General features: G+C 47.3%; 1 protein-coding gene across 3 annotated transcripts in view; it reads left to right on the top strand.

Annotated features, from left to right (window-relative positions):
- Positions 1–22991, top strand: part of LOC138511129 (NACHT, LRR and PYD domains-containing protein 3-like) — a 1063058-nt gene that overhangs the window by 554643 nt on the left and 485424 nt on the right. For all 3 annotated transcript variants that reach the window (XM_069626613.1, XM_069626614.1, XM_069626612.1), the window contains one exon: positions 11147–11317. In XM_069626613.1, the coding sequence (XP_069482714.1) occupies positions 11147–11317 (171 nt within the window). The remainder of the gene's footprint in view (positions 1–11146; positions 11318–22991) is intronic.

The following is a 22991-nucleotide window of genomic DNA, read 5'->3' as shown; positions in this document are numbered from 1 at the left end:
ACATGAGAATGAAAGCTGCGAGTTGGCTGTTTTGACACAGGAACAAGGTGGAAGAAATAGGCCACGCGGCTATTTTTCTTCTGCGCTGGACCCTGTAGTGCGCGCATTATCACGATGTTTGTGAGCTGTTGCAGCGGCTGCTGCATCAGTGACAGAAACGGAAGGGATGGTATTGGGGCACACCTTCATTTTGATGGTGCCACACGCCATAGATGTTCTGTTAAATAGAACGCAGACGCAACACCTCACCTCTGCTAGATTGACTAGATACGAAATTGTCCTTTTTGCGCCACACATCCAAATTATGAGGTGTAGAGCTTTGAATCCTGCAGAATTAATGCCACTGCCCACGGAAGAACTTGGTGAGAAAGAATCACCTCCCCACGATTGTTTAATGGTTACTGAGGAGGAAACGAAGGGAGTATTGATTTAACAGACACCCCACAAAAAGAGCCAGATGGAGAGTTGTTTTGTGACGGCTCCTGTTTTAAACTACCTGATGAAACATCAACTGCTGCCTGTGCTATCACCACATTAAAGAGTATTGTGGAAAGTGAAAGAATCCCCTACAACTCTGCGCAAGCAGCAGAGATAATAGCCTTAACCAGAGCCTGTGAGATTTCTGAAAATCTGAGTGTAAACATTTATACTGACAGCCAATACGCCTTTGGCGTGGTTCATAACTTTGGCCGACTCTGGGCTGAGAGAGGTTTCCTGACATCACATGAGGGCCAGAATCCAACATGGCCCTTTGATTGTACGATTGCTCTCTGCACTTACGTGTCCGAAGCGCCTAGCAATAGTGAAATGCGAGGCGCATAAAAAAGTAACATGTAAAGTGGGAGAGGGAAACGCATTTGCAGACAGAATTGCGAAGCAAACTGCCACTGATTTGAATACCACAATGTTGACATTCCAGTCTGAGGAAGTACCCTGTATGATAGAGAATGGAATTGCTACTGTCAAAGAAATGCAGGCAGAAGCCACTGCTGACGAAATACAAGGGTGGGCTGAAGGCTCTGCTGAATTAGATCTGGAAGGTTGCTGGGTAGACAAGAAGAATAGAAACTGGATGCTGCCCAACTCCTATGTAACTGCAATGGTCACGATGGCCCACAGCCCTGCTCATATTTGTGCCAAAAAGATAGTCCAGCATCTAGACACAGTATGGGAGAATGCACACATAAAGAAAAATGCAGAGAGGCTGGTTCAGAACTGTATCACGTGTCTACAACACAATGTGGGGAAGGGAACAGTGACTCCAACAGGCAGTTTTGGCCCTCCCTCTGTGCCTTTTGAGGTAATCCATTTTGAGATGGAGAGATGCCAAAACTTGAAGTATGTCCTAGTGGTCATATGTGCATTCAGTAAGTGGGTGGAAGCATATCCATTGAAAGACTGTACCGCCATGAGCACGGCGAAAGTCATTTTGAAGGAGTACTTCTCCCGTTTTGGTCTGCCCTGTGTCATATGGTCAGATAATGGTCCGCATTTTGTGGGCGCAGTGATATTACAGATTTGCGCAAGTCTCCAGATTGATAAGCGATTCCATTTTTCTAGACACCCATGAGTGCCGGTCTTATTGAACGCCACAACAGCATATTGAAGTCCAAAATAAGCAAAATATGCACAGGAAATAAGTTAAGCTGGGTAGACGCATTACCAATAGCGTTACTGTGCATGCGTACATCTGCGCAGGCAAGAACGGGGCTCTCCCCATATGAGATTATGATGGAGAGGCCGGCGAATGTTTGGTGTGCACCTCAGCCAAAACGGCTGAGGGAACTCGAATACCCTGTGCTCAACATTTATTGTAATCTTTTAATACAAAACGGTTGCCAGTTCGTTGCCACAAAAGCTGTCTAATCCTGAAACGAAGCCTGAAAAGATTGCTGTAAAAGAGGAAGGGCAAAGAGTGCCCCAACGTTGTCCAGCAGAACCTGCATCACTGCTGGCTGACACAAAACATGTACCACTTTGGCGCCCACCATCATCTGTCATTGCGCCGCAGCCTGAAACGAAATGTGCATTACCACTGTGGCGCCCACCATCATCTGTCATTGTGCCACAGGCTGACTCCGAGCTTGAGTCTGTAAGTGCATCCACACTATTCATTGATCACACGATACCAGGAGCAAGGCGGTACAATTTACGGCCTCGGAAGAAGGAGTGATCAAATCTACATTTCTTTTGATCTTTGTTGCCTCTGTTTCCTATTTTCAGATGAATTAGGAACCGGAGACCTAGAGGAGAGCAGCGTGAGGGTTGTGCAAATCGGACAGTCCAAAAAACAAGGCTCCTCGGTGCTAAAAAAATCCATGTGCAGATCACCCCGTGGGGACAAGAGTGGCTCACATGGTACAAAGGCAATTGATAACTGCTCCGGAGTTCTTTGAGCAATGTGCAAATGCACAGAGATCTTGTCCAACGTATAGCAATCCAGGCTGCTAAGAACTGGCAGAACTGAAGGGGCCCCTGAGGGACCCTCGAATGTGGAAACAAGGCAAAGTACCACACACGAATAGATACGCCAAACACGAGGTTCCGTTCCCAAAATCTAGGGTTTATTGCAATACAAAATAGTCCCAATTGGCCAAGTGGTCTCACGCCCCGCGACATGTGTCTAAACAGACCTCAGGGGACGCAAGCAAACGAGCGACGTACATCAGTTACATATATACAAAAGGAGCACCTTATAATCAGCAATGACACAGTATGACACATTTGATGCCGCCCCCAATTCATTTCCCTTTGAATTAGAGGCGATGATTGACCAGTGTGACAAATATGACACCTTAGACCACCATATTTAGTAACAGGTTGCACTTTCCAGTTTTACAGACATCATTCTTTGTTTGGGAGAACATAGCATTTTTTGTTTTTCATGGGCAAGCTGCGCGTAGGAGACTGGCACATACCAGGCCTCACTATCTCTTTGTTTCGATTCTCGCTCTAGAGGTCAGCCTGCTCTCCAGGGCCTCACTGGGCTCAGAAAGGGGGGCCGTAAAGAAGAGCATAATTCAACTCTTTAAATGCTAGTTTCGTACATTGCTATTCTTTTAGTAGACTCGCTGGCATTCATGTACTGATTAAATGCCTGTCTTCAAGGATATATGAGGGAGGGAATTGGGCATTTCTGTCTGGCTCTCCAGTGTAATGTTTCAACATGTTTTCATAGCCTTGGACCATTGAAGCGAAATAATATCTACAGCAAAGCAGTTTTACATGAGGCAAAGAGGCAACGTTAAAGAGAACAGAGAGAAAACAAAATGGCGATTCTAGTCATCTTAAAATGGCCGCACTCTAGCTGGGCCAATAGCTACTTAATAACTAATGAGCATGTATTCTTAACACTTTAAATGAGGCGTTTGGTCCTCGGCCAACCAATTATCATGCATTTCCGTCCACCCAGGGATGTCTAGATTTTCTGGACTGACAAACCCTCCTCTTGGCCGTATGCCAAACGCCTCATCTGTACATTATGTTTCACTTTTTGTTCCATTTCCCATAATCTAGGCTGCATAGAGAGGCATATCATGCAGAAATCAATAGCCGTCTTTCTATGTACTACGTTAAATTCGCTGTCAGCTTTGGTGCAGGAGGGGGCATTCATTGATTCCGACCTTCTTCTCTTGTCCTTCTTCTTCTGTTGTATTTGTTGCAAATATCTGTTGTTCTTGTGCTTCTCTGGATGTTGAAACAGTTCAATTAATGTTTACAATCTTTTATGTCAGTTGCTACCTGCCTTGGTTGCTTTTTTCATTTTGGCAAGGCCTCCATGCATTTGCACATTGCTCTAGAGTTTCAGAGCAGCGACCTTTGTGCCACGTGCGCCCCGCTTGTTCGCTCGGGTTCCTCACACATGGACTTCACACAGAGGAGTTGCATTTCGTGAGCTGTCTAACTTGCACAGCTCTTACGCCACCCTGCTCTAGGCCTCCGGTTCCCACTTTATCCGAAAATAGGAAACAGAGGCAACAAAGAGATGAAAATGTGATCACTCCTTCTTTCTGCTCCGCAGGTTGTACCGATTTTCTCCTGGTACCGTGTGATCAATGAAATAGTGCGGATGCACTTCCAGTTTCAAGCTCTGAGTCAGCCTGGGGCACAATGGCAGATGATGATGGGTGCCCGGGCGACAATGCAGGCTGTGGCACAACAGTAGATGGTGGGCGCCACAGATGTATACGTTTGGTGTCGGCCAGCAGAGATGCAGAGTCTGCTGGACAACGTTGGAGCGCTCTTTGCCCTTCCACTTTTATGGCAATCTCATCAGGCTTTGTTTCAGGATTAGGCAGCTTTCGTGGTGGAGGACTGGCAATGGCATTTTTCATTTCCGGAACCATTGCTGTCTCTTTCTAGTCTTTGGGCCTCATTTCGAGTCAGGCGGTAAGGGGTTTACGGCGGCGTAAACAGCGCCGACCCTTACCGCTGATTCCGAGGTCCCTTAGCGCCATGGAGGACTTAACACCTGCTTTTAGCAGGTGTTAAAATCCATGGCGCTAAGGGACCTTGTTGTTAATTACGCCACCGTAATTTACGGTGGCGTAATTAACGCCTTCCCCACTCCCATTATGCCCTATGGGGCAAAAATGGGAATGGGATAGGGTAAATGGGGATTGGGGACTTACCGCCCCGCCAACCTCGGAATGGGGCGGTAAGTCCGCCAACCACCATGGCGTAAACATAGTTTACGCCATGATGGTAAAGGTACGACCCAGGCGGTAACTTACCGCCTGGGTCGTAATGAGGCCCTTTGTCTGGTTCAGTTGACGTGTCGAATGGTGATGGCACTGTCTTGGCATGCGTAGCATGAATCCACGCCTTCCGTCCATCCATGCATAGTGCTGTCTGCGTGGTTAACAATACTTGATACGGCCCACACCACCTGGGTGCTAATGATGATTTCCGTTCGGAGTTCTTTATTAGCACCCAAGTTCTGGCTCCAATGCATATCCTGGGCCAGTATATCGTACGGGTAATGCCTCCTTCATCTGCTGACGAATCAAACGTAGTTTTTTTACTATCAAATTATAATAAATGCTGAGTACAGGGTATTCAACCTCATTCATTTTCCTTGGCTGAGGTGCGCACCATACATTCACCGGTCTCCCCATTATGATCTCATAAGGGGAGAGCCCAGTTCTGGCCTGCACTGACGTTCGCATGCTTAGTAACGCTATTGGCAATGCATCTACCCAACTCAATTTGCTGCCCGCACAGATCTTACTGATCTTGGACTTCAAAATTCCGTTATGGCGTTCAATAAGACCGGCCGAACTCGGATGTCTTGAACTGTGGAACGTCTTATTGATCTGCAATCCTGCACAAATCTGTAATATCACTGCAGCCACAAAGTGCGGACCATTGTCCGACCATATGACACGGGGCAGACCAAAGCGAGATAAATACTCTTTTAGCATTACTTTCGCTGTTCCTTTTGCCACATTGTGCTGTAAGCACGTAATGCAATTTTGGACCAACCTCTCGGCATTCTTTTTTATCAGGGGATTTTCCCAAACTGTGGCTAAATGTTGGACTATTTTCTTCGCACAGATGTGTGTGGGACTGTGAGCCGTTGTAACCATTGCGTATACATATGCATTTGGCAACATGCAATTCCCGCTTTTTTTGTCCACCCAACATCCCTCCAAATCCAATTCTGCAGAGCCCTTGGCCCATCCCTGTATTTTGTCGGCAGTAGCTTCCTCCTGTATTTCTTTAACCGTCACAATTCCATTCTCTATCATACAGGGCACTTCCTCCAATTGTACTGTCAACATTTTGTATTCAGATCAGTGGCAGTCTGTTTCACAATTCTGTCTGCAAATGCATTTCCTTTACCCACGTTACATGTCACTTATTTATGTGCCTCGCATTTCATTATTGCCACGTGTTTTGGACACGTAAGTGCAGACAGTAATCGCACAATCAGAGGGCCATGTTGTATTCTAGCCCCATGGGATGTTAAGAACCCTCTCTCGGCCCATAATCGGCCAAAGTTATGGACTACGCCAAAGGCGTACTGGCTATCAGTATAAATATTTACACTCAAGTTCTCTGAAATTTCACAAGTTCTTGTTAAGGCAATTATCTCTGCTGCTTGGGCGGAGTTGTATAAGGGATTCTATTACTCTCCACAACGCTTTTTAATGTGGTGACAGCGTATGCGGCAGTTGATGTGCCGTCAGGTAATTTAAAACAGGAGCCGTCACAAAACAGTTCCCCTTCTGGTTCTTTTAGGGGTGTATGACTCAAATCAATTCCCCCTTTTGTTTCTTCCTCAGTAACCATTAAACAATCATGGGGAGGTGATTCAGTCCCACCACTGTTTTCCCCGGGCATTGGCATTAATTCTGCTGGATTCAAAGCGCTACACCTCATAATTTGGACGTGGGGCACGAACAATATGATTTCATATCTAGTCAATCTAGCAGAGGTGAGGTGTTGCGTCTGCGTTCTATTGAGTAGAACATCTATGGCATGTGGCACCATCAAAATTAAGGTGTGCCCCAATACCATCCCTTCTGTTTGTTTCACCGATGCAGCAGCCGCTGCAACAGCTCACAAACATCGTGGTAGTGCGTGCGCTACAGGGTCCAGCGCAGAAGAAAAATAGCCACACAGCCTATTTCTTCCACCTTGTTCCTGTGTTAAGACAGACAACGCGCATCCTTCGTTCTCATGCACAAATAGCCTAAAAACCTTTTCATAATTCGGTGTGCCCAAAACTGGAGCAGAACTCAAAATGGTTTTTAGCGAATTAAATGCTTTCTGACATTATTCATTCCACTGCAAAGGCACCACAGCATCCTTCTTTGTTTGTTCCAACATTGGTTTCACAATCAAAGCGAAATTCATAATCCACTGGCGACAATATGAAGCCATCCCTATTATCGCTCTCACACCTTTCTGTGTTGTTGGAATAGGCATACCAGAAATGCTCTTTATTCTTTCTGGCGTTAATCTTCTCCCTTCCTTTGATAGTAAGTAACCCAAATAAGATACTTCTTTCTGACAGTACTGGAATTTCTTTAGGCTTGCTTTATGGCCATGCTCAGCTAGATGGGTTAATTATAAAATAGTACCTTTTTTACATATCTCTTCTGTGTCAGCGGCGATTAATAAATCGTCAATGTATTGTAACAATACACAGTCCGCTGGTAATTCTAACATGTCGAGCTGTTCCTTCAATGCTCTACTGTATATGCTCGGACTTTCAGTATAACCTTGTGGCACACGTGTAAATGGGAATGTTCGTCGTCCTAGAGTGAAAGCGAATAAATACCTGCTTTCTTTGTGTACTGGAATGCTGAAAAAGGTGTTTTTTAAGTCTACAACACTAAAATATTCTGCTGATGCAGGGATCATTGTCAAGATCGTAGTGACGTCTGGCACTAACGGGAATTGGGGATCTACCACTTTGTTCAGTGCACGAAGATCAATAATAAAATGGTACGGTACCTCATTACCCCCTTTCTTATATACTGGAAGAATGGGGCTGTTACACACACTGCCTGTAATCTCTTCAATCACCCCCTTTTTACGAAATCAATCACAATACTTTTCAATCCTTTTTCTCCTTCCATTGAAATTTTATACTGCGGAATACGTGGTAGTGTTATTCCTTCTTTCAATGTAATTTTTACTGGCTCTATTTTCAAACATCCCACATCATTGTCATTCACGGCCCAAATGCAAGTTGGCACTGTACTCAATTCCCCTGTTAAAGGTTCCGTCATAAATTCAGAAGTCGGCATATTCTGGGGAGAAATGGTCAAAAATACCCCATCTGGTGTACAATGAATAACTGCACTCAGTTTTTTCAGTAAATGTAATCCTAAAAGATTTTCTCCACAATGCTCTGTCAAAAGGAATGGACAATGTTCAGTAAAAGACCCTATTGTCACTGCTACTGGTTTAGACTCAGGGTTTATTACTGGGGTACCTGCGAACCCTACTGAAATATTTTGTCGCCCTGACAGAGGTATGCCTGGAACCAAGTGATGATCTATCGAGCACATTTGTGCCCCCGTATCTACGAGGAATCTATGCTCTTCATTCCTGATCTTCATCTCTACGTAGGGTCCTTTCTGATTCACGGGAATAGACACTGGTCCCGACCCCTGTCCTGGGCTGTCCTATTGGGGTAACACCACATCATCTGATGTGTCATCACCACTGTTGTTACAGTATGCACCTGTCTGTGTGTCTCAGGGGTCCTGCATATATGCACCCTTCAAAAGAGGTGGCGATTTCTCGAACCTTCTGGCAACGCACTTGTGCATTGATGAGCCGCCATTGGTTACCAGCTGGGTCAACCGACAGTAACCTCAAGGAGCAAAGTGCCTCCCTCCTCTAAAAACAAGCACGACTGAAAACAGTCCCATAGCTCATAACAGAACATAACCAAGTTATCTTTCCCAGCAGAAATATCCTTGATTGCATACCAGGTTTGGAAAGCATGTTTTCTTCAGCATCGTGAATCTAGCTCTTAGCAAAATGAGTGCAGCTTTTCACTGCGGCATGAAGTAAATATCCATCATGGCTCCGAGCGCTCCCAGAATGCACTGCGCACCAGCGCCATGTTTTAGCTCAAGCATAACACACTATCCACTCTTTCCTCTTCTATCTCCTCCTCTCTTGATCTACTTTACCCCATTTCCTTCTTCCGTCCAACCCGGAAACCCTCTCAACCATGGCTCGCTCCTCAACTTCTTGCGTCGTCTCCTCCGACGAATCAAGAGACTCTGGCTCAAATCTCCTTCGCTATCCAACCAAACCTCATATTTCCCTTACCACTCTCTTTATGACTCTTGTCTCACCTTGGCTAAACGTACCTACTACTCTAACCTTCTCCACTCCCAAGCCTCTCACCCTTGCCGTATCTTCCAAACTCTTTCTCATCTTCTCTCCCCTCCGACCCCCGATCCTTCAGCCTCTTTCTCCCTTTCTCCCTCTGACTTTGCAAACTTCTTCTCCTCCAAGATTCTTGGCCTTCTGCAAAAAATCAATTGCTCTTCTTATTCCCCCTTCCCCTTCTCCCTGTTCCCCCTCAACCTGCATGTCTGACTTCTCGCCTGACTCCCCTTCTGACGTGTCCATCCTCCTGTCCAAAGCCCACCCCACGTCTGCTCCAACTGACCCTCCCCACTCCCTTCTCATCCCTAAGATCTACCCTCTTCTTATCCCCTACTTAACTTCCTTCTTCAACACCTGCCTTTCCTGAGCTACCTTCCCCTCCGCATTCAAGCATGCCACTATCATAACGATTCTGAAGAAACCTTCTGCTGATCCCCTTCTTACCTTTAACTTCTGTCCAATCTCTCTTCTCCTCTCTAAATTACTCGAACACGTTTCCTATTGCCAGCTCTCAACCTTTGTCACCAATCTCTCTCTCCTACCCCACTCTCAATCTGGCTTCCGACCTAAACTCTCTCCTGAAACTGCCCTCACTTACATCCTTAACTCCCTCCTCTCCGATCTACACTCTAAGCAATCCTCTGTCCTTATTCTTCTAGACCTCTCTGCTGCCTTCGACACTGTCGACCACCCCCTTCTTCTCAGCACTCTTTCTTCCTTCGGATTCAAAGGCTCTGTTCTTAACTGGCTATCTTCCTACCTCCCCTCCCGCTCTTTTACTGTTTCCTGGGAAGGCCGCTCCTCTCCTACCCAGCCTCTTGATTACGGAGTACCACAAGGATCAGTGCTTGGCCCTTTCCTTTTCTCACTCTACACCTCCCTCTTTGCCCCTGCTATCTCCTCGTTCGGCCTTTCCCACCATTTCTATGCTGACGATACTCCGCTCTTCCTTTCCTTCTCTTCCTTCTCTCCCGACCTCCACCTTAAACTCTCTTCCTGTCTCACTGCTATTAAAAACTGGATGTCTTCCCGCTTTCTTTCCCTCTACACTGACAAGACTGAAGTGGTATTCTTCCCTTCCAACTCTCTTCCCCCTCCCTCCCCTCCACCTTTCATTCACGTTCCTCCCTCTAATCTCCCTATCTCTGCCCATGATCGCAACCTAGGCATCCGCATTGACTCCTCTCTCTCTCTTTCTCCCACCATATCTCTCGTGCCTGTCGCTACCACCTCTTTAACATTCGCAAAGACCGCCCCTCTCTCACTTTCCATGCTACTAAACATTTAATCTCCTCCCTCATCTTCTCTCGCCTCTTTTACTACTCCTCCTTACTCTTTGGACTACCTACTTCACATCTCGCCCCCCTCAAATCTATCTACCATTCTGCTGTCCATACCCTCTGTCTCCTCACCTCCCGTGACTCCATTTCTTCATCGCTCTCCTCCCTTGGCTGGCTTCCCTTTCACTCTCAACTTAAATTTCATTTCCTCCGCTTAGTCTTTAAATCTCTCCATGGTCTTGCTCCCCCTTATTTCTGCTCCTTCCTCTCTTTCTACACTCCATCCCGCTCCCTTCATTTATCTGAACACTTCATTCTCACTGTTCCTCCATCCCCTTGTGCCCCCTCCCGTTTCCTCTCCTTCCAGCTCCTAGCCTCCCTGCACTGGAACTCCTTACCTCTCTCAATCCGCTCTATACCTACCTTCTCCTCCTTCCGCACCTCCCTTAAATCTCTCCTTCTCCATCCCCCACCTTGAAACCCTCCCCCTTCTTGCTCCCCCTCCTTACTTTGTCTTTTCCCCATGATCATCTGCCTCCCCTTGCCCCACCCACCCCACTCTCACCCTTGTTCCCCTTCCGTTTCCCTCCTCCATCTCCTCCTCACCCCTCCCTCTTCCCGCTCAGATCTACTGAACTACTCTCCTTCAGTTTAGTTGCTCTACTTACTGTTTTGTTGGACTGATTCATAATTGTAAATTGCTTCTACTGTTATAATGTTATATGTATCCAGTTGTTAAAATGTACAGCTTTTTGGAGTAAAGCACTATATAAACATAATAAATACAAATACAAATACAATTCAGGACACCCAAGGGGGGTTGAGGAAAGATGTGTGTGGAGGAGATGGATGATTCTGCCAAATGTTCACTTCTGCCTAAAGACATCAGTGGGTGGGGAAGGTTTCTGAAAGGTGACTGTTAGGAAGATAGGGGAGTTCATCATGGATGGGAGAGAAGCTGTGATGTCCCTTTTCATGCTCTGCTTTATCTCTTTCTCATGCAGGTTGGATAACTGCTCCCTCACAGCCTCGTGCTGTGCAGCTCTCTCCTCTGTTCTCAGTAAAAGTACATCTCTCATTGACCTCTACCTGGGCGGGAATAAACTGGAAGACTCTGGAGTGGAAATGCTGTGTAAAGGACTGAAAGATCCAGGCTGCAGATTACAGAAACTGTGGTAAGTTGCTGCTTGAATCTTCTATTGCATTTATTGACTGTAAGTATCAATGTTGTGGAGAGGCGGGGTCCACTCCATCTACTCCCCCTCACCCTGCAGAGATCAGATCACCACGAGGAGAAGGATTGGCGCTGCATTGTTCATTCAATCATAGACAAAGTTGCAGTAGTGTGAAAAAGGTCACCTTAATGTGACCGGCAGTGCTAACCTGGCATGTTTTGGAAGGAACTCATGGTGGCAACAGTAAAGATAGTCGCAAGTGATCACAGTGCATTCAATGAGATCACCAGTTTATGTGTGAACAACTGCACACCTCTATCAATGTGACTAGCTCCGCAAGAGGCTCCACAGTGCGAGCAAATATTGCCACGTTCCCCTCTCCATCACAATGGGTCAGAAAGTCTACCATTCACCCGTAACCGCACCACTGGTCCCACATACAGCAGAGAGACCAGTTCCACACCATACGCCGAAGGACAGTGAAAAGAAATGACCACTCAATGGAGTCTAACGCCTCCTCGGCTTCGGGAAGGGCTGCCACCACTGAGGATCATTGCTCCAGAATTGATAGGAGGCCGAATACACTACGGAGACTGTAAGACGTGGACCTCTCCTGAATAAACCCAGCCTGATCGGCCAGTGCACATCTAGGCATCATCGAATCAAGCCTATTAGCCAGCGCCCTAGCTAAGATTTTACTGTCCAGGTTTATCAAGGAGATTGGACGGTAGAACGCACAGTTCTACCCTGGCTTTAGCAGAAGTGCAACCACTGCCTCGCGCATTGACGCGCGCAGCGCCCCATCACCCAGTGCCTGTTGATACATGTGCAGCATGTGAGGGACCAATATATCCGTGTAGGCTTTATAGAAACTGCCCGAAAGTCAGTCTGGGCCGGCGTTTTTGCTAGCGGGAAGGGCTTTAATGGCTTCATGGATCCCCTGCTCTGTCAAAGGCCTACCCAGCCACTCCCTCTCCCCCTGTGCAACCCAGTACAGGCTGACCTATTCAAATATTCGTCAATCGCATCCTGTCCTAAAGTGATCCTTGTGGAATACAGAGCCTTATAAAATTCCATAAGCGCCCCATTATCTCCTCATCAGTCTGCAAAAGTTTCCCTGACCGATCTGCAATCGCAATGTTATGCGACTTGGAGTTCTCAGACATGATCAATCGGGCAAGTCAGGTACCAGTCCTTTGACCCTCCCCATACTGTCTCACTGCTGTGCTCCTATTGAGAAACATAAACTCCCGCTTTGCTACATCCGGATACAGCCACAGTTCCTCTCATAATCCAGCCTGCATACTCACGTCTGTAGAGAGCCCTGCTCCAGATTCCAGCTCCCGTACCAGAGCTTCATGCGCTGCCAATTCTGCCATGATAGACCCACAGACACCCACCTCTTTAGCAATGCAAATACCCCTTATCACACATTTGAAGGCCTCCCAAAGGGAGGAATGGGATCCCACAGAGCTCTTGTCTTCCTGAAAGAAGCAATGCACTCCCTCCCTAATTTTCTCCCAGAACACAGCATCCCGCAAACTCTCATGCTTAAAGTACCCACTCCTACCCTCCTGCCACTTACCAGGGTTTAGGAGAGACGCAAAAACAGGAGCATGGTCAGAGAACATGTGCACTAGAATCTCGGAGAACCAGTCCGACCTATTGTCAGAGACCAAAATATAGTCCAGCCTGGAAGCCCACCCACGTGCAGAGGATGTAAATGTTTATCCCTTTTCTAAACCATGGCGATCCCTCCATAAATCCACTAAACCTTCATTCGCACAGATCTGCCGTAATCTGCCGGTGGCTCTAGTTGCTCCCCTACTGCTGGTGGCTCTAGTTGCTGCCCTACTGTGACACCCGTGACCTGTCCAGTGCGGCACACATAACTGCAGTGAGGTCCCCTGCCCAGGATACCATGCTCTCTGGGTATTTCCGAAGGGGCTCCTCAATAAATTGCAGTGTCTCTAAAGAGTCTGTATTAGGGCCGTAGTAATTCACAAGGGTGAATCCCCTCCCCTGTACCAGACCCGAAAGAATCAGCACCCTCCCCTCTGTATCCCTCACCACCTTCATGCACCTGAACCTCATAGTACCCTCGATGACTAGGCAGACCCCTCGAGAGTACCAGGAATATGGAGAGAAATCCCTGTGGCAACCCCATGATTTGGCAAAAGCAGCCTCTCCAGACGGCGAAAGGTGCATCTCTTGCAAAAACGCAAAATCCACCTGATGCCTCTGCATGTAGAGCAGGACCTGATGCCTCTGCATGTAGAGCAGGACCTGATGCCTCTGCATGTAGAGCAGGACCTTTCTTGCTTTGGAGGGACCATTCAAGCCCTGGAAGATCCAGTTCATACATGTGACCCGCCCAGTTAGCCATCCCCACTCCGCCTAGATGAATGCATCCCACAGTGCTGTGACCCCCCTGTGACTGCCCTTCTCCCCATTCTCATCGAGGCTGGAGACCCGTACGCCATCAGAACCATACCAACAATAACCAAACATCCATGCAAACACCTCCCAATGACCCCACACACACACCCCACCAACAACCCCAACCCTCCAGTTAAATTCCCACCCCCCCTCCAACTTATAAACCTGTAGCCATTGCATGGGTGCTGGTCAAGGCATAGCCACCCCCACCAGCCACCTCCTCAGCTTCAGAACATAACAGTACGTCACCCCATCCTACTACAATCACCATCAAAGATAAGGGCACTGGCCCTCCACTGGATCCTTAACTTGGGTCCCTGGGCGAGGGTCTGCTCTGGCCCCTCCTGTTCCTAGCTGGACCTGCGTCATTGTCCGCATTGTCCAAGAAGTCACTCGCCTCCTCTGGTGATTGAAAGAGCAGGGCTTGGCCATTGTGCTCCACTCGCAGGCGTGCCAGGAACAACATGGCATATGTGTACCCCTTCACTTGGAGTCTCTTCTTCACCTCTATAAAGCTCTTCCATGATGCTTGCATCCTGTTGGAAAAATCCGGGAAGAGCCGAATCTGGTCACCACCGTAACTGAGGGCATTGAATTCCCTGGAACAGCGCAGTGCAAAGTCCCAGTCATGGTAATTACGAAGTCTGATGATAATGGGTCTGGGTGGTACCTCCGGCATGGCGGACGCTGGCCTGGAATGCGATGCACCCTTTCCACCACTAATGCTGACGAGAAGCCCATCTCACCTAGCACCTCGTGTAGCATCGATTCCACCCATTGCTCCATGGGCCCCTTATCCGAGGCATCCAGCACTCCATCTATTCTGAGGTTATTTTGCCGGGACCTGGATTACAAGTCGTCCGGCTTCTCCAGCAGGTCTTTGGTCGCATTCTTCAGTTGAACCACTTCCCGTGACTTTGTTGCCAGTTCATCCTCTACCCTGGACAGGTGTTGCTTTGCCAGGGGTGGACTGGGAAGCCAAAGTTGCTAGTCTCCAAAACACTGTAGAAATGTTAGAAGCGAACATTAAATGACTTGAACTATGCTCTTCTTTGCGGCCCCACTTTCCTGCGCCCTGTAGAGCCCTGGAGAGCAAGTTTACCCCCAGTACACAAACAGAAACTAGGAGATAGCAAGGCCTGGAATGTGTCTCTCCCCTGCACGCAGCTTGCTTGCAAGAACAGAAGCATTGTGTTCTTTTAAACAAAGACTGGTGTCTGTAGGCTCGCAAAAATTGCAAACTGTTGCTAAATGAATGTTCGAAGGTGTCATACTCGTCACCATTGTCAATCATCGTGCCCAATTCAAAGGAAATGTATTAGGGGCGGTATTGGATGTGTCACTACTGATTACAAGATGCTTGTTTTGTATATATGTAACTGTTGTATGAATCTTTCTCTCTTGCGTCCCTCAGGGTCTGAATACACACGTCGCGGGGCGTGGGACCCAGTTGGCCAACTGAGACTATTTGCTTTGCAATAAACCCTATATTTTGGGAATTCAACCTCATGTCTGGCATATCAGTTCGTGTGTGGTGATTATGCCTTGTTTCCATACGTGAGGGTCCCTCAGGGGCCCCTTCAATATGGTGCCCGAATAGGGACCCTCTGTTAGGCAGAATCCTGTGCAGTTCCCTTAGGGAGCACTGCAAAACGATTAAAACTACAGGAGCAAGCAGTGAACCCAATAGGTAGCAGTCTGCACCACCCAGATTTACCTGGTAGCTGTGGCTGAATAGTCAGACTGCTCTCAAGAATGTTAAGCAGTATATAGAGTATACACAATGGGTACCCAAGTACAGTAGAGCAAACAAACACTGACCAGAGCTTTGTATAAAAGTATAGAGTTATTTATTTAAAAAACATATACCAGCACTCACTCATAAGTAAAAGCAAGTTAAAACACAGTCAGGTAAAGTATACACACCTCCTTTAGTAACTATTAGACAAGTTAGGGTTAAAGCACACTATTTGTTAAGACAGAGTGAGCGCTTAACCTAGATGGCACTTCATTAGTTTAGGTTAAAAAGGGAGAGAAAAGGCAGAGTATAAAATAAAACAGTTCCCAACACTTTTTAAGAGCCAGAGCAAAGGGAAGAAAAGCAGGTTATACTGTAGAGCCAACGTTCATAGGCCAGGCCCACTTTAAGTGGAGCAAGCAAAATGTGCCCAGGATCACACGGTTTAAAGTGCACTAAAAGTCTTTGCAGAGTGTCAAAAAGGAGTTGAAATAGTTCAAGAAACAAAGTTTAGCAGGTCTAGGGCCAACCCAGTATAGAGGTCAAGGATTTAGGGGACACCTTGAGCACTCTGTAGAAAGGGAGGCAAGGCAGGACACAGTACCTTAAATGGGAAGGAAGCTCCAGCGGGGGCAGTTGTTCCTGGCAGTGGTTGCAGTTCATTGTTCCAGCCAGCGGAAGAGAGGATCTCACCGTGGAAGAAGTTTGGAGTCGTTGCACTGCCCAGGGATGAAACCAGCCGTGGAGTTCCCGATTAAAAGGTGTGATCCTTTTATTCGCAGTCAAAATTGGTGAGCTTGGCTATCCGGCCCCGGGGTGCTTGGCACGGGCGATTCGACCAAGTAACACTTCTGGGAGCGAAAGAGGGCGAACTGGTTGGTCCCACCAGCTCAAAGGGGGAGAAGACTCTCCAGCAGAAGATCTTCCCTGTCGTCGGAAAAGTGGTGAGTTTGTTGCAGCAGGGCTTCACTGGTGGTGTCGTTGGGTTTCAGGTGGCTCAGCTTCTTCCTCGTCGGATTCTTAGGTCCTGTGGCGACTTCTGAAGTTCCAGTCCCAAAGGCCCTGCTTTTATGCAGAAAAAACCCCATTCATTCAGCCTAGCTGTCAATCAAACATGCTAAGTGGTGAGCCGGGCGGCTCACCACTGGGCCAATCAGAGTAGAGTGCAACTTGGGTTGCCGAGGCAATGCAGTCCAGGGTGCCTATTCCCCCCTCCGCCCCTCCTATGGAACCCAGACAGAGTGGCACCACTTGGAGGGCTTCTGTGGAGAAGCCCGCCAAAATAGTGGAACAAAGGGCTCGACCTTGGTCAGAGTTACAGAGACGTACATGAACGCCATTTTAGAACCGAGTTCTGGCAAAAAGACCCAACCGGGGAATTAATATTAAATAAATAAACCAGCGGTATATTTAACATTGCACCAAAAAGTGATGTGTTTAAAATCAATGGGAAAATCCCATAGGGAATATTACTAAGGAATATTTTGCGTGGTAACCACTGCCACCAGCCAGAAACTCAACAAGGGGGGACTGGACAGTGCCCCCTTAAAAACAGACCCAGGGGCAAATATTTTAATCCCTTCCAGTACTTCCAAAATATGATGGTTTGTACTGGTTCTGTTCACAATTTTGGACTAGTAAAGCCAATGGTGACTTTACATGCCCTGGGAGACAGTAGTCAGTCCCAAGGTATGGAGTCTATGTTTGGGGGTCACTATGACACCCCTGTGTTGTTAGGCAGAAACCTGTGCAGTTCCCTTGGGGAACACTGCAAAAGATTTAAGACTACAGGTATAGCAGTAAACCCCTTTGGTAGCAGTCTGTACCACCCAGATTTACCTGGTAGCTGTGGCTGAGCAGTCAGACTTCTCTCAAGAAGAGTTAGGCAGTATGCAAAGTATACACAATAGGTACCAAAACACAATAGCACAAGCAAACACTGACCAGAGCTTGGTTCCAAAAGTATATAGTTATTTATTTATAAAACACACATAAGTAGAAAACACTCTAGCAAAAATATAGTAAAATACTTCAAACACAGTTATAATGAAAGTAGATTCAATCCTTTCTCCTATCTAGACAACTCTAGGTTAACACCACATAATTAAAACAGAGGTGAGTGCTTAACGTTAGATGACACTCCAGTAGTTTCCAAGAAAGGGATAGAAAAAGCAGAAATAGGTTAAACACACCACTCTAAGGTCCAGAACACTTGCAATAGGCTTAAAGAAATACGAAGTTACAGGTGAGCAAAAGTCACTAGGCAGGGCCCACTCTTAGAGCAGCCGGAGCGAAAATGTGCCCAAGATCACACTGTTATTAGGGATTCAAAGTCTTGCACAGAGTTAGAAAGAGTTTAGAGTGGCTCAGAAAGTTTAGCCAAAGTGTCCCAGGCACTCCCAGGTTCGAAAGCCGGGGACTAAATCTACCCCGTACAGTCGGTGGCAAGGGAAGGCGGGCGGAACACCGTACCTTAAACGGAAAGGATCCTCCAGCGGTGACAGTTGTTCCAGGCAGTGACAGCAAGGCTCGACGTCGGTCAGGGGAGAAGAAAATCTCGCTGAAGAGCAGAAGAGGAAGGTCGTAGCACTGCCCGGGAAGAAACCAGCCGCGGAGTCCTCCGGTTAAAGGGTTGTACCGACTTTCGCGGTTTGGGGGTAAAAGTGTGGTATTCCGGTTGCCGGGGTGCTTGGCACAGGCAAGGCGGCCACGAGATACCTCGAAGAACGGAAAGAAGGCGAAAACTGGTTGTCCCCACCAGTCAAGGGAAGGAGCCACTCCGTTAAGAGTTCTCCTCGGTCGTTGGGAAAAGTGGTGAGACGGTTCAGCAGGGCTCCACCGGTTGGTGTCGTCGAAGCAGGTCGGCTCAGCTCTTCCCTCGTCGGATTCTTGGTCCTGTGGCGACTTCTGAAGTTCCAGTCCCCAAAGCCCTGCTTTTATGCAGCAAACCCCCATTCACCCAGCCTAGCTGTCACTCAAACATGCTAAGTGGTGAGCCGGGCGGCTCACCACTTGGGCCAATCAGGACGGAGTGCGACTTGAGTTACCAAGGTAACTCAGTCCAGGGTGCCTAAATTCCCCTCCACCCCTCCTAAGTACCCCAGACAGAGTGGCACCACTTTGGAGGGCTTCTGTGGAGAAGCCCGCCAAAAGTGGAACAAAGGGCTCCACTTTGGGTCAGAATTACAGAGGTGAACACCAACGCCATTTTAGGATCAAATTTTGGCAAAATAACCCGACCGGAGTTATAATAATAAATATATAAACCGGCGGTATGTTTAAGGCTACCGTAAATAAATAATTAAATGTGTTAGCCTAAAACAATGGGAAATCCCATAGGGAAATATTCGCGGTCGAATATAAAAAGTAGTTTCCACTGCCACCAGCCAAAACTCGATCAGGGGGGACGGAGACGTGCCCCCTCGACTAACAGACCCTGGGGCAATCGAATTGCCCCAGCCAGTACGTCCACAATATGATGGTTTGTACTGGTTCTGTTCAGGATTCAAGACTAATAAAGTCTTTGGTGACTTTACATGCCCTGGGAGACAGTAGTCAGTCCCAGGGTATGGAGTCTATGTTGGGGAGTCCCTAGGACACCCCTGGGTTACTGCACAGAGGGTGCGGTGTAACCCACATCACAAAAATACATGAGGCCCTATGGAGTAAAAGACCCCATAGCCCATTCAACACAAGGTTTGTCCAAGATAACACAGTTCAACATGTCCAAGAGTGAGGGTAAAAGAGTCTCACTCTTGGCAGGAGAAAAAAATAAACCCCAGAAATCCAGCAAAGCTGCTGGGGGACTCACTAGGTAGGGAAATTCAGCCTAAACAGAGAATTCTCCCTAACATGTGTTACTGCACTGAGGGTGCTGCGTAACACACATAGGAAAACAGATGATGCCCTATGGAGTTAAAATAGGTTACCCCATAGCCCATGAACACATACAAAGTCAAAGGTACATCTCACATCGTGCCTAAGAGTGGGAGGAAAAGAGTCTCACTCTTAGCAGGAGAAAAAAACAAACCCCAAAAATCCAGCAAAGCTGCTGGGGGACTCACTAGGTTTGGGAAATTAGCCTTATAAGAGAATTCTCCCTAACACCCTCCCCCACTTGTTCCATCGTGTACGTTGTAAAATAAGGAAGGCGGAGAGAATGGCGAGGACGGGACGATCGAGCCAGGATCAAGAGGGGTTCGGGGCGCCCCTGCGAAAGCGATGAGAGACTCCTTTGCAGATCTGCACACAACTGATCCCTGATCGACGTGCTCGGCCAGAGAACAAGGAGGCGAGGGTCCCGAAACAAGGCAGAGTGAGCCAAGATACGCAGACACAACGTCATTGGTTGCGTCAGTATATGGACAAATTGTGTCTTGAAAAGACAACTTGATTGATCAGGTGAGTCATGCCCCGATTCAAAGTAATCCTGATATTGGTTGAGAGTTAATTTTGCAAAATCAAACACCCAGCGTAAGGTTGATTAGCCGAGGGTAAGGTTAAAACATGCCTGGGGTATTGTCCACTTTAGCAGGATTTTTCTGCTGCGGTAGACAATCTTTGGAAACTGGCCAGGTCGCGCCACCCGTGGGGACGCCGGCGTATGAGATGTATGTGAAATATGGTGTGGGAGCGATAATGTTTTGTGAGACTTGGCATAGGCAAACCAGAAAACAGGAAGATTTTGAGTGGCCGAATCATGGGAGTTTTGAGATCACGAGAATAGATAACTTGGAGAAGGTGTTGATGAAAAAGAAAACACGCCCTGCAGTATTTGATATCCTTAGGGACTGGAGAAGGGAAGCTATGCTTCGTTGGAGAAGTAGAGAGAAACATGCGCGCAGGCATAAGTCAATAGCAGAAAGAGCAAAAGAGAAGGAGGAGGAGGAGCGGAATGATAGTTTGAGAAAGTCAAATAGACGCGACCAGTTGAGTATAGAAAAAATATACCCACAACGAGAATTGCATTCATCAGATGAATTGATAGATAAAATATTGACTGATACAAAGCGAGGTCCAAGGGAAGAGACAAAAAAGACCATGGGCCTCATTACGACCCTGGCGGAACGGGTTAAACGCTGCTGTAAGAGGTGACGGCACCGTTCAACCCGTTCCGCCACATTACGAGGTCCCCTCTCCGGACACAGTAAGCACGCCTGGAAAACAAGGCGTGCTTACTGGGTCCCGCGAGGGGAAGCGGGAGCAAACCACGGGCCATCTCGTAATGGCCCATTGTTTACTCCCTCTCCCATTCCCATTCAGCCCTATAGGGGCTGAAATGGGAATGGGGAAGGACCGTGTCCGGGTCCTTGAGGGAGGAATTACCGGGCCATCCGAACTCAGAATGGCTCGGTAAGTCCTCATTCCGAGGACCCGGACACGGACATGATTTCGGCGGCAGCCATGCCGCCAATAGCGGCATGGCTACCAGCCGAACTCGTAATGAGGCCCCATGTCAATAACTATTGCTCAGCCCTCTCCTATTGCACAGCCCCTCCCTACTGATCAAATTCCAAACACACCCACAGACCACACAATCAGCGCCTCCCATTAGCCAGTCAGGGCCGCAACAGTTACTTCCCGTTCCCGTTGTCTCATCTGCACCTCCCTCCCTAGAGATCGTTTCTGTCCCATCTGTTCCTCCTGTAATTGAACTTGAACTCGTCGAAACAAGAGAAGGGACCGGACAAAGTGGATGCGCGAGAGTGACTCGTAGTGCGATCAGCAAGGAGAGAAGACAGGAGCTGCAAGAGCCGGCAGAAATGTATATAAACGGGAACGATGAAACGTCAGCGCTGGCTTCGATGTATGATTTCAGGAGGAGTAATGAAAGACAGGTAGTGTTGGAATGCATGGGGGAATATTTAGTGGCGAGATGGAAACAGTTAATTGGGAGGCTACCGCCACAACAATTGTTGGATTTGAATGCATTAGCACGTTGTAGAGCTAGAGATGAAGAAATAAGGGAACATGTAGACCGACTTTTTGAACTTAAGAATGAACTTGATGATGAATATGCTGAAATGTTTGCCACGCCTGGGTATAGGAGTAAAGATATTAGGAGAGATAGGAAGGAAGCAGTGGAGTCCTATATACAGCGGCGATATTTGCCGTCGTCAATACAGACATGCGATAATCTAAAAGTATGTATACAGGAGGTGTTAAAATGGATTTCAGATCCTAGTATCCCCACAATGGAAATACACAAGATATTTGATGAATACCCCTTGCCCATGAAAAGAAAAGCACTAGTTACGATGGTTGAATATTTGATAGACAAAGATAAATCTAAAAAGAAAGCCAGCCCCCCCCCCCCCCCGAGATGATGGCAGCATACAAGAGAGCACTAGAACGTGGAACAGGGGAAACAGCCTTATCACTTGACTGGAATATTATTGCATATGAGAGAAGGGGGAGGAACAGTGAGTGCGGTATTTCCAATTAGAGAAGTCCCACCTACCTTTGTGCCAAAAGTAAAGGTTCCTGCAACAGCCACCACAGCGGCGCAGGTAACCCCAGCCCATTATACCGCCCAATATGTACATGTCCCCTTTTCCAGACAGGAAGTGAACAACATAAAACAGACGATTCCTGATATAAGAAAGAATGCCGCAGGATTTTATAAAGAAGTAGAGTCCTGCCTGCAATCTTCCGTGCTCACCATGGGTGACATAGATCTAATATTCCCAGTAATCCTGCCAGCAGACATATGGAAACAAATAAGAAAAGTGGATGATGAAACGGCCTATGGCGCCACATGGGCGAATTTAATACTGGAGGATAGGAATAAAGAGGTGGAGGGAAAGCTGGGGCCAAACATTGTAGCATTACCAGCACGAATAATACAGAAATTGAAAGAAATTGTTTCAGAGAAAAGAATTCAATGGGACAAATTGACTGCATGTGTGCAGGGCAAGGATGAGTTAGCTACAGATTATTTTGATAGATTTGAGGAAGTATTCACAGACTTTAGTGGACAGGATGTGAGCACAGAAGCAGGGAAAAGACTATTTGTCGATAAGTATGTGAGAGGGTTAATACTTCCAATTCAAAACTTGATAATGACATCAGAAAGTGCATGGCAAGCAAAAACGTTGAGCGAATTATTACATATGGCCCAATATTATGAGAACAGAGTGAATACAGAGAACGAGAAAGAGTTGAAGGATAAGGCGAATTTGAAAACAAGGGTGCTACTCCAGCAAGTGGCGGGACACAATAGAGGAAGAGGAAATGCACAAGGCAGAGGTAATTCGAACATGCATGGAGGGCCTCTGGGATTAAATCAGTGTGCGTATTGCAGAGAGGAAGGTCACTGGCGAGCGCAATGTCCACATCTGAAAAATAGAAATGGGTATGGCCAGAGAAGACAGCATAGGGGGCAGCCAGGAACAAATGGGCAGAATAGAAATAACATGCAGCAGCACCAAAATAGCCAAGGGAATAGTGCCCAAAGTCAGAACCAAGCTCATAATCAAACTGCCTCTACTCAGAATC

The sequence above is a fragment of the Ambystoma mexicanum genome, chromosome 6p, assembly GCF_040938575.1.
Source record: "Ambystoma mexicanum isolate Mex_15411 chromosome 6p, UKY_AmexF1_1, whole genome shotgun sequence".
NCBI lineage: Eukaryota > Metazoa > Chordata > Amphibia > Caudata > Ambystomatidae > Ambystoma > Ambystoma mexicanum.
Note: the sequence above shows the minus strand (reverse complement) of the source record. Positions and strands in the feature narration are given on the sequence as shown.